General features: G+C 38.2%; 1 protein-coding gene across 1 annotated transcript in view; it reads left to right on the forward strand.

The window, feature by feature from the left end:
* PAM (peptidylglycine alpha-amidating monooxygenase) overlaps positions 1–12,997 on the forward strand; it is a 117,169-nt gene that overhangs the window by 39,849 nt on the left and 64,323 nt on the right. Inside the window, exons 2-3 of the mRNA XM_027896726.1 lie at positions 8,016–8,531; positions 9,629–9,758. Of these exons, the coding sequence (XP_027752527.1) occupies positions 9,735–9,758 (24 nt within the window). The 5' untranslated portion in view covers positions 8,016–8,531; positions 9,629–9,734. The remainder of the gene's footprint in view (positions 1–8,015; positions 8,532–9,628; positions 9,759–12,997) is intronic.

A 12,997-nucleotide genomic window follows, 5' to 3' on the forward strand; every position in this document is an offset into this window, starting at 1 on the left:
ATCCTGAGGTTCATCTGCCGGGGCCAAGCACGCTTGGACGGTGGCAGCGAGGTCCTCAGGACGTAGATGGATTGCCTTACAGGGCTAACGAGCTCCATCTGCCCGGGGAGGGGCCCCGACCGGGAATCGAACCCGGGTCTCTGCAGTGACAGTGCAGTGTCTTTTCCCCTAGACCACCGGGGGCTCCCAGTTCATATCTAATGTGTAATTGAATTTAAGTATGTGAAATGATCTCTCATCTACTGTATCCTTGGAGGCTAATCCTAACTCTGTGAAACATTCTTCCTTTAATATTTTCTATTTTTGCGTATCAAAGGGAAAACAAAGGACACGTCAGTGGACTTTTATTCTTATTGCATTGTGCTAATGATAGTGATCTGGATGTTAAATGAAAGCAGAGGCTTCTTATGCATTTTCCCTTTTAAGCAAGTAATTAGTACCATCCAGTGTTAAAAATTAAAGCAGACTTGATTTTGTCAGATCAGCTTCTGGAATTGTTAATTTTCTAAGTTTACCCCTTTCAGTCATCTTGGAAATGCTGAGTATGACAGCTGTCTGTAGAGCTTAGAGCCTGAGGTGACAGCAATCCTGACACTGAATTGTGGAGGTTTTTTGGCTTGCCTTGTTTCTTCTGTGTTTTCTCATGTACTTTATGATGCTCACAAAAAAAATCTAAGGTTGGTTTTAATTTCTATATATTGGGTAAGTTAGGAGAGGAGACAGTTTTCTCAATCTCCCTGGAAATAATGTCCCTGTTTTTTCTTTGCATAAACGTTAACCAGTTTCCTTACTTTCTTTCTTTGTGATTTCCGTGACTGCTATTGCTGTATGATTTGCCTACTGAGTGCAATTGCACTTTCCTTTATTGTTGAGAGAACAAGGTTTGCTTATGGCTTGGGGCAATAGAGTTTATGATTTCTCTTTATAGCAGTTAAGAACCTGCAAGTTGGATTGTGACCATGTTGATCACCAAAAGGGAGAGGCTGAGCATAAATGACAGTTCTTCATCCTCTATTTCTTTCTAGTATAAAACTTCAGTTAATAAAATAAAAAACAAATCAGTAAAAAGCCACACACACACACACAAAAAACAAAACCAAAACAACCAAAAAATGCTGTCTAGTAGGTAAAACTCACCGTATCTACTGAATTAGCAGAGCATTTGAAGGATTTTTTTTAATTGATGTTTCTTGGTACAGATAGTAAGCAGAATGTACTTTCCCAGTAGGAAACCTATAAAAAATGCTTTTCAAGTCATCAGAATCTCTCAAAATAAATTTAGATATACAGACATTGAAGTTTTTTTCATGGATTCTGTTGTACTTATGAACTATTCTTGTAAACAAAGCTTAATATTAATTGTCATTTTAGACTTTTAGTTAAACAGGAAAATATATACAGTGTCTAATTGTCTAATGCTGGAAAGCATTCAAAGAATAAATCCTATTAGGATGAATCCAGTTTCACTTCTATAATACAAGAAAATTCAAGTCACAGTTCTTTATTGCATGTGTAAATAGTGTGCTTCCTCTGATAGAATGGGCAAGAGGTTTCTTATCATGAAATATTTCTTTTAAAAATATGTACCATACTTATGCTCAGCAGAACAAATTTTGGAGAAGATTCATAAAAACATTAAGACCAATCATATTTCTCTTTTTTATTTTCCTTCTTTCAGTATTTATATCTGAAAAATGTTTTTGTCACAGAAGACAGGAATTTGCAAAATATAAATTAATTTATAAATTAAATCAAGAGGCAAAGTATATTTGAAAACATATCATTTTAATTTTAAAAATACTTTAAATATTAAAATATATTTTTTAAATGTAATTAAAATATAGTATTAAAATAATTATTTTTAATATTATACCAAGTCTAGTGTGGATGCTGCCAAAACAAGGGGATCCTTTACAGCCCCATCTCTATGCTCACACCTTTCTTTGATGAGAGACTACCAGCTGTTGCCTGCTGGCATGTTGACCAGTTGATCTGATGGAAAATTAATATACTGCTGAGGTGGGCAGGGATGAGGGCATCATCTTCCTGAACAAATGCAGAGGAAAATACAAGGCAGCCAACAACTACAGTGGGCAGTTGGAGGTCCTTTTCTACTGGGCAGCTTTCCAGAAACTCTTCCCCCAGACTGTAGCACTGCCTGGGATTATTGTGACCCAAGGGCAGGATCAGATAGTTGGCTTGTTAAACCTCATCCAGTGGATCTCAGCCCATCAATACAGCCTGTTCAGATTTCTCTGCAGAGCCTTCCTGCCCTCCAGCAGATCAACCCTCCAGCAGATCAACACTCCCACTCAACTCAGTGTAAACTGGCTGAGTGGACACTTGATCCCCTGGTCCAGATCACTGATAAAGATACTGAACGAGTTTGCACCTGGCTTCATCTTTGCACCCTCCCTTCAGGCCTGGATCAGGAACAGTGTGGCCAGCAGGACCAGGGAAGTGATTCTTCCCTTGTACTCAGTGCTGGTGAGGCCACACCGGGAGTGCTGTGTCCAGTTCTGGGCCCCTCAGTTCAGGAAGGATTTTGAGGTACTGGAGCAGGTCCAGAGAAGAGCAATGAGGCTGGTGAAGAAACTTGAGCATAGGTCCTGTGAGGAGAGGCTGAGGGAGCTGGGGTTGTTTAGCCTGGAGAAGAGGAGGCTCAGGGGAGACCTTATCACTCTCTACAGCTCCCTGAAAGGAGGTTGTAGCCAGGTGGAGGTTGATCTCTTCTACAAGGTAACCATCAGTAAGACAAGAGGGCATGGTCTCAAGCTCTGCCAAGGGAGGTTTAGGCTGGATATCAGGAAGAAATTCTTTACAGAGAGGGTGATCAGACACTGGAATGGGCTGCCTAGGGAAGTGGAGGATTTTCTGTCCCTGGAGGTGTTTTTAAGAAGAGACTTAGTACCATGGTCTAGTAACTGTGGTGGTAGTGGATCAAGGGTTGGACTTGATGATCTCAGAGGTCTTTTCCAACCTGACTGATTCTATGATTCTATGATTTCTATACCATGATGATATCTCCCTGAGTCTTCTCTTCTCTGGGGTGAACAGTCCCAGCTCTCTTGGCCTGTCCTGATAGGAGAGATGCTCCAGTGTCTTCATCATCTTGATGGCACTTGCTTGGACCCTCTATAGTATGTCCATGTCTCTTGTATTAGGGAACCCAGAACTGTACACAGCCTCATCAGCACTGAGTATTGGGGAAGGATGACTTCCACTGACCTATTGGCCATATTTTGGCTAATGCAGCCAAAGATACCATTGGTCTTTCTGATAGATGCGCCTTGGCTGAACGCCAGGTGCCTACCCAAGCTCTTCTGTCACTCCCTTTCTGAGCTGGACAGGGGAGAGAAAGTATGAGAGGCTCAGGGGTCAAGATAAAAATGGGGAGAGATCAGTCATGAATTACTATCACAGGCAAAACAGACTTAAATTGGGGAAATTATTTCAATTTTTTACCAGTCAAATCATAGCAGGATAATGATAAAACCAAATCTTAAAACCACCTTTGCCCTACGCCTCGGTTCTTCTCAGGATTAACTTGAATCCTGAATTCTCTGCCTTCTTTCCCCAGCAGCACAGGAATGGAGGCTACAGTCAGTTCATCTCTGCCTTCGTCCTTCTTCCTCAAGGGGAAAACTCCTTCCCCTATTACAGTGTGGGGTCCTTCCCATGGGAGTCCTCTGCAAACCTCCAATGTGGATCCTTCCGGTGGGCTGCGGTCCTTCAGGAACAGGCTGCTTCAGCCATGGGTAGACTCACTTTCTCCATGGGACCACGGGTCCTGCCAGAAGCCTGCAGCAGCACAGGCTTCCCATGGGTTCCCAACCTCTTTTGGGCATGCAACTGCTCAGCCATAGGATCCTCCATGGGCTGCAGGTGGATCTCTGCTTCACCATGGACCTCCATCAGCTGCAGGGGCACAGCTGCCTCGGCGTGGTCTGCACCAGGAGCTGCTGGGGAATCTCTGCTCCAGAACCTGGAGCACCTCTCCCTTCTCCATCACTGACCCTGATGTCTGCAGAACTGCTCCTTTCACATGTTCTCACTCCTCTCTCCAGCTGTAGTTGCTCTTGTGCAGTAACTTTTTCACCTTCCTAAATCTGTTGTCCCAGAGGCACCACCGCCATCACTGATGGGCTTGGCCTTGGCTGGTGGTGGGTCTGTCCTGGAGCCAGCTGGCACTGCCTCTGTTGGACAGTTTCTGGCAGCTTCTCCCAGAAGCTGCACCTGTAGCCCCCCCGGCTACTAAAACCTTGCTATGGAAATCCAGTACAGCCTTCTTTGCAGCAAGGGCACACTGCTGCCTCATGTTAATTTTGGTTTCCATGAGGACCCCCAAGGCCTTTTCTGCCAATCTACTTCCCAGCTGGGCAACCCCCAGACTGTCCTGGTGCCTGGGGTTGTACCTCCCCAGGTGCAGGGCTTTGCACTTTCCCTTGTTGTACTTCATGAGGTTCTTATCAGCCCCTTTTTCCAGCCTGTCAGATCCCTCTGGATAGCAGTGTGACCATCTGGTGTATCAGTCACCTGTCCCAGTCTGGTGTCATCTGCATTGTATCCTCTGTTTCTGACAACTGTTTTCCCAACCATTATACCACTAACCAGATACCTGTTTTGTGAGATGCTTTTTATTGATGTTGAGAATCAAGAGCTGTCTAATTTGACAGCTTCTTGCCAAATGTGTTTTTCTCTACATCTTTGACCAAAGTGTTGTAAGTGGCTACATTTAGTGCATTAATGAACCCATAAGGTGATCCCACTACATACTTATTATCTTGTGTTATTAGAAGCAAAGTACTTCAACTTGAAGGCCTAGCTGCAGTTCATTTGTTGAACTGGATATTGTTTGTATACCCAGTTGTTGCTTAAGCGTATTTTACCTAAGACAAAATGTGGAGTCTGCTTTAGCTGAAGACAGAGCTCAAGTAATCCTTGCTCATTTCCCTGATTTTAATGCATATGCAACAAGAAAATAGATTAAACTATGCAAAATTGCCATCTGTGATAGAATTGCATGTTCATCTCCATAAATTTCAATCATCTTCTAAATTGTTTTCTCCTTGAAGGTAGTGGTGATTAAAGGTGTGGTTTCTGCTTTTGGGTTGTTCACTTGATAATGTTTATAAAATGTTCTAGTGACTAAACTGAAGAAATTACTATAATATGCTTTATGAACTTGTGGTTAATACAGAACTTTCTTTTTGTGTAGTTGATTTTTAGAAATTAAGAATTTAATTGCTATTCTTTTAAAAGACATACTTCTAATTTGTGACATTACATTCTTATATTGTTACTCTATTTTTTATTCTGTTTTGAATTTCAGCTTCTTAGCCACTCTCCCCTCCTCTCCATTTCTTCCCTCCCCCTTCAGTCTTTGTGGTAGTTGCTTTCGTTTTTCTTTACTTTCTTGTTTTATGTAATTGGTTTTTGCTATATCTGGGAGGGGCATGTGGTATAAAATACCATGCTTACATTGCCCAATCTAATTTTCATTTCCCTTTCTCTACTTTCACTCTAGTCTTTGTCATAAATTATGTCATTTTACCTCACTATTTCTGTTCCCTTGGGATCTCTTACCAAAATTGAAAACATAATAGTGGTATCTAGATGCCCACATAATGAACCTAAGTAATTGTGTAATCTTATTATTGAATCTCTCGTCCTCACTTTTTCCCTATCTCATATCCTTCTGTGTTGCATGGTACCTAAAACTACATTGAAATTGCTTCAGGATAGTGCTGCCTTTTTTTTTTTTTTTTCCCCCTCTTCTTTCAAGTGTAAAATTTGCTTGTGCTGGTGTCTAATCTGAAGTACCAAGCGCATTAAACTTTCATCCATTTCATATTCATCCAGTTGATAAAACTTAAATATCTTTTTGGGATGAAATTGAACTGGTTTTAAGTAGAACATAGAGATGTTAGGCATATGTGTATTTGTCTCACTAGAGATTTAATTTCTTTGCTTTTTTAGACCATTTCAGATTATTATTGTTCCCCCCACTCTTTTGGTCAGCATTCTGAAAGCCGTGAATGTTCCTCTAACATTAAAGTGTGTTCTGTAGTGAGAACTGAAAGCTGTTATAAAGAAACCTTCATATTGCAGTTGAAGGGGAATTATTAGTGGTCTGGTTTCTCTGTTCCTTTCCTTTATTTCCTTTATATAAAATAAATTTCCTTTATTAAATTGTATTCCAGCTAGATGTTTGGAACAGACTTGGTATAACCAATCTCAGACTAAGTAAAGCTGGCAAAAATTAAGCATCTGTTTTTCACTTCAGTCACTTGAAAATATATATTCATATTAAAAACAAAATCAGAATATTGTAATTCTGTATATGTTAAAACTCATTGTATTTTTCCTGCCTCTGTTCTTCAGTGTTCTTGCTTGTCAAGTACATTTGCAATATGGTCAAGAAAAAAAGACGCAATTTGTTGCATAATACAAATGAAAAAAGGTGTTAAAACTTCTGGTGACATGGTTTGCAAAGATACTGAACAGCTACTGTTGTGTTGGTGTATACCTTAAAGAGTAAAAACAATGAAGCTTTCTATTTTTATAGTTGTCTTGACTTTGGTGAAGCATGTCAGCATGTCACACTTGCCTTTTTGTTTGTTTGTTTTTGAATGATTTTTGGTTTTCATCATAAGCAATCCTGTGCAATGCTATTTCTTGCAGCTTTGCGTGGTTCACTAGCGAAAATAATTTAGATCAAAAAAGTGGAGACGTGAAAATTTGCATTAAAAAGGAATTAAGATTGTATCATCTGCTTGCATGAGTCATTTTGGACAGCTTTGGCATATTTTTGGCAAGCTGAAAACTAATATGAAGTCTATTTTTAGTTGTTTGTGACTGAATCTTTTGTGCCATCCTTCACTGAATAAAATTTGCAAGTTTAATGATGATTAATGTGATCAGATTTTTAAATCTTGCAGATAGTTCAATGCAAATGTAACATAGCTTAACAACAGGCAGTAGCTGTTAAGCCAGCATGGCTTCTTATTGTATGCTTAAGCACTTTTGATTTATAAGAAGACTTTTTGGTCCATGGTCCGTGAGATAGGAGAGATTTTTCCTAAAATATCTGGATTTTAATTGATTTCATGTCAGAATCCTGCTTTTCTATTTCATCCTCATAGCAGTATTTTGACTGTGTTCTAGGGGCTGGGAGATGTGTGGGCTTGGAAGGTTTTTTGCTAATTAGTATTTATCTTAGAAGAATTACTACATAAAACGTTAGAGATTTTTTATTATGACTTGACATTTTCCTTCTGCCAAAATTGGAAGTCTAAAAAAAACAATACTACTATATAAAAAAAATTGTGCTGACTAGAATGGGAAATAATAGTTGAAGTTAAAGCGGGAAGTAGAGTAATGGTTTATGCTGACACAACCTCGGTATGTGAAAGGATAGAAAACTGCTTAACTAATCTAGCAGTCTGATCTCAATAGTTTTTGTTACAGTGTTTTCAAAAGTAATTTTTGAGCATCAGTTTTCTGAAATGGATATTGGAAGTAACTAAAGTGCATAAGAAACAGATACCTTAATGACAGAATGATTTATTACATGTTGAATTAAAAGTAAAGTATTCTCCAAACTTGCAATATGTACAGAAACATTTGGTGATAGTTGATAAAATTTGCAAACCTTGATTCTTGCTATGTCAGTGTTTGGCCCTTTTTTGCTGCTGGTACAACACAGTGTGGTGGTGTTTTTATGTGTGAAATATTCCATGCTTTGCATTTTGCATGCTGAGGAGGTTTTTATATTTCTTCCTATCATGTGAAATATCTTTGAGAGTACATTTTATTTATCAATATCAAATGTATCAGTTTCTGACCCTGTATGGAGTGAAGGGGAGGGACAGGAGGAGTCAATAGAGCCAGTGCAGTCTTCACTTGGATTGGGCTAAGCCTTATGAAAGAACTCACTAATGTATTAAAATACCTCAATGGGGATTTGCTAAAGAACCAGTGCTGTAATGTGTTATCTGCTTCTATTTTTACAGGTTCTGAAGGATGACTGAGCCTGGTTTTTGTGATGCCACTTGAAATTTCTGGTGCTGTGGATTGATAAGGAACATGCAGATTTAACTGCACAACCCGGTCAGAAAGCACCACTAGTGCCACTTCTTTTCAGCTCCCTAAGTGGACAGAAGTACAGTGTCATCTGTCTGTGAGAGAAGATTCTTCAACAGCTTTTTACAGCTAATAATAGAGACAACATAGCATCATCCACCTTCCTGATTTACAGTGCATCGCCGTCCAAGACAGATGGTTTGTCAGCAGCTGGAGGATGCCCACAGAGCACACAATAATGAAGTGGTGAAATGATATTGCTGCTGCTGCCGCCTGATTGTCAGGATCACAGCTGATAGAACCGCGCTGCCCTTTTTCTGCTCACTTAATCAGGCCAGAAACAGCAGGGTGGACATGGCTGGCCTCGTTAACAACCTGCTAATACTGCTTTTTCTGTTTCAAAACATCTGCTTGGGTTTCAGAAGCCCGCTTTCAGTCTTCAAGAGGTGGGTTATGTGGGAAAATATTATGTGTTGAGTGCATGCAGTCACAGTATTACAAAAGTGTGAAAAAGCATGTCCTAGATTAAAATGTGTGTAGTATTTGGTTTTGCTCATTGCTATGAATTTTCTCTCTGCAATTTTGAAATGGCACTCTTGTCACACTGAAGACAGAAACTCATGTTTTATCCATAGGTTGCTCATTAAGGGTGAGTTTAGGATGATAAAACAATAAAGCAGAACTTTTTTAGATAACACTACAAGTGTATTTGAGATTACACACAGAATAAATGTATTTCAGATGACCGAGTTAGCTTACGGTGTAAAATGATGTTTTAACAAGAAGGCATCAACTAACTTAAAACTGAGCAATTCTGGTAAATTTAGGGGTGATTTGAATGCGAAATCACATAGGTAAACTTTAATGTAGTGTGGACAAGAGAAGTAGCCTCTCAACTTCTGAAAAAAGGTTTTACTGTTTGTGAGGTATACTGGGTACTTTATTTATCATGTCACTTCTATATTTATTTGTACATGAATATACATATTCAAAACTTATGTCAATGTTACATCACGTTTCTGATGCTTTACCATTAAATTCTTTATGGTGATCTGTGTTTTTCATACGATTTATTTCTGTATTGCATTCAGTACAGAACTTGATATTCAGGTAAAGTTTTACTTTGCTACCCAAAGTAGCATAGAAGTTACTATAAATGTCAAAGTATTTGAATTAAAAGTTTCCCCTTTGCATGTAATTTAAATTTAATCTGTATACAATTATAAATCAGACACATAGGCTTAAAAAAACCCCAAAATTGTTCTGAATGATTAACAGTACCTGACATTTTACAGTTAACTGATTCTCTGTCTGCACATCCATGTACTTCAGACAATAATTAGGATGAGATGATAGGTTACATTTTCAGCTAATGTTTCCAAACTAGTCTGTCTGATTGCTCAAAGTAACTACTTCAGTAAGTGCTGAATAACTATGATGTTTTCCTAAGCTCATGAAGGAGTGAAATTTTCAGAGCACTCCTGGAACTACTGAGCATTGTCAAACTTCTTTACTAATTCTGTAGACCCTTCTTTTTAGAAAGACATAACACAAATTGATATTTAAAAAAATCTCTTTCCAGTGAATGCCTTGGAAGTGAGCAGCCAGTGATTTCACTTAGTCTGTCAGATTTTGCACTGGACATTCGCATGCCTGGGGTGACACCTAAGCAGGTGAGAGAATTGCGGTTTTTGCCACTTACTGTTTTTTAACATGCTAGGAAAACAATGTCTTCTCTATATCACTCACATAAAAAATGAGGAACAAAAAAGTCAGGATAACTTTTGTTGGTACATAATTATGTTCAGAGAAGAGTAGGCAGCAAAAAAGTAACCTCAAATGAGAGAAAAATCTTTTTTATCTGATTCATTTTATTTGTAAAATGTTGGTTTCATAAACTGAATTGTCAAAGTTTATTAAAACAAGAAATGTGAGTTTTATAAAGTGAAATATTTCCAGCTGTGCTAGTAAGACACGTTTATTTGGAGTTGCAGTTTATACCAAATCTCAGCTCTGTGAATTTAGTTACATTAAATTGTACGTTGCTGCAACTTTGTCAAGTTGAGAGAAAACAAGCAAAAAAGCATTTTAAAAAGGCTGATAGTTTAGACCCAATATTTTAACCCTCAAAATACTCCATGAAAGCTAGTATAAAAAGTTGTAATGGTATACTCTTTCAGGTATGAAGTTGATTATATTTTACTGAACCAAGTGAGTAAAAATTAAGACAATTAAGATTTTTTTAAATTAGCATTAACATTTTTAAGAGTCATAGAGAAGTCTGAGAGTCCACTGTCATTTTCACAGGTAGTTTCATTAAGCAAGATAGACGATTTTTTTAAAAATTTTTTTGGGTTGGTTTTTTTTGTTTTTGCAATGAGCCATTGCAGGGAATTATGTATATTATTAAAAGATCTATGTCTCTTTTAGGGGGCTGCAGGTGCTTGAAAAGAGCAGTATGTTGTGCTGCAGTAGTTGATGAGTCATTGTTGCAGACTTTCAAAAATACTGAAGGGAAAATGAGGTTTTCAAGTTACTGGGGAGTACCCCTCTAGAACGTGTAATTTGGAGCAAGAGGTGTTATTCCAGCAAAATATATTTCTGCAAAACATAAGTATAGTTTCTACTAGATCTTAGTGTGCAGCGAAATATTTAACTTCTTCAGAAAGGGTGAAAAGGACTTTCAGTTAATCCGGGTGCACATTTGTAAATAAAAGCCAAACCCCAAGACCGACAACAAAAGGCTGTAAGAGATAATAGAAAGAACATCATACTTCTCACATTCATGGGTATCTATTGCTTTTATGTACATGGTAAACTGAAATGCTGCAGTCTAGTATAGATTTGGAGGAAGTACAAGATAGCAGTAAAAAACAACTTGTCCTGTTAATTTCTAAAAAAGTAAGTGAAAGTAGTCAATGTCTACCCTTATGTACCTTTATTTTCTTTTCTCAGTCTCACCCACCCTTCTCCTCATTTCCCTTCCTCCTTCCACACTGTCCCGCATTAACTGTACAGAAAACTTGGTTCCCATTTAGACAAGTTCAACAGCAGGAAGTAGTGGCAGACAAGACAATCTTTGTTTCCATGTGTTTCACAGGAGAGAACCAACAGCTTCGTAGTTCTAATGCTGTCAGTTTATTTTTGTGGTAGAAAGAACACAAAAGTAAAGAATCCTCTTTAGAGAAGAAATCCTTCTCTCGTAACTTCCTTCTAGGTCACTATGTTCTTCGTGTACTTTTTAACCTTAATTGTGGACCTTAAGGGAGTTCTGGAGGTGTATCACTGTTTTGGTTATGATTATGCAGTTCCTGGGTTTTCAAGTATAAGAATTTACGTAGGAAAGACAGGAAAAGTTAGAAAAAAGAATAAGAAGTTACCAGAGAAGATGTGAGTTAAATTCTAGAAAATGGAAGAGTATTTCTAGAGCAAGACCAGTATGTTTTGTGCTCTCTCTTTTTTGTCATGTGTCTTCTGTGAAAAGGAAGTCTTGTTTCAACTGGATTATAATGAAATGTGAATTCACTCTTTGGCCATAGCTTTGTGCTTTCTGGAGACTTTACAAAACTGAATTCTTTCTCTGTGTTATGTACACATGACAGTCTCATTTCCTATCTGGCATCACAGCTAGCTAACAGATGTATAATGGAACTAAGCAGTTCTTTGTTTACAAGTAATGATCATACAATGTACATGTACAATCAGAAGGTTCATTAGTGTCAGAACTGTTAAAGACGTTGGTTGCTTAGTCAGAAATATTGCCAAGCTGAAGAAAGAAAGGCAACTCCTGAAATAATACTTCTGCTTAGTTCAGTTCTTCCACAGCTTCACTGTAGGCAATTAACTTTAGTTTTATTTTCAAGACCCTTCATACTCCAGGTTCCCAGATAATGCTTGATGAAAGCAGATACTGAAAATTAATTATTTTGGATTCTAAGAATCTAACCTTCTGCATGTATTCCCTGAAATTAAGATGAATTTTTGTTACCTCCAGTTAGGCTGTACTTAGATTCTGAGCATTCACATTATTGTCTTGCAATGATTACTGTATGAATTACTGAAATCTCTTAGTGTAGGGACATACAGCTAATATACAGCTTAAGGTCTGTAAAATATGTGACTGGCTCATGGACAAAATATGTACACACTTCCAAGCAGGAGAGGGAAGGAAAAGAAACCCCAAATTATTTTGTATCATCTTCACCTTACAATGGTGATGGTGGTATAATTTTTAGTGGAATGATTTGTTAATGAGTGGAGCCAAATTTAACATTTGCCCTTGTATAGGTAGTTCAGTTGCATGAATGTAATTTGTGTATCTCGTGTTGTCAAGGCTGGGGGAAAGGTTGCCAAAAAACCTGCATTTTTTCCCAACAAGTTCCTGGACTTGCAGGAGGATAAAGGGGCCAGGATTTGCCTTACATTTCATAGCTGCAGCTGCTGGGTGCATCAATGGGAACCAACCCCTTCTGTGACTTAGTTCACTACCTGCACAGATCTGCCCTGAGTTGTGCTTTCTTTTGACACATGAACATTTGTGTGAAATTGTTTATTTCTACTGTTTGGGTATAAGACTCTAAAAAAAAAAACAAACTTACTTCTAAACCCAGGTTAAATAGAAAAGGTAGAATATTTCATTGTGTAAATGCATGTAACAAGCACACGCAAGGACATTTACATCAGTTGTATCAACTGATCTCTGTTCTTCCTTCCCATCTTCTAGCAAAAACACCAAAAATGGTTTCCTATCTGTGCATATCACTGCTCTGTGTAATCACATATTGTTATCACTGTTGTACCTGTCCTTTCTCCTCAGCTGCATTTGATTGTTTACATCTATTTGCAGTGTCCTCTTTTAAATTAGGTTTGAAGTTTTTCACAGCAGGAATTTTATCTATTTAGATGTCCTTGT

The sequence above is a fragment of the Empidonax traillii genome, unplaced genomic scaffold, assembly GCF_003031625.1.
Source record: "Empidonax traillii isolate 1590-97213 ecotype Southwest subspecies unplaced genomic scaffold, ASM303162v1 scaffold18:size2335232, whole genome shotgun sequence".
NCBI lineage: Eukaryota > Metazoa > Chordata > Aves > Passeriformes > Tyrannidae > Empidonax > Empidonax traillii.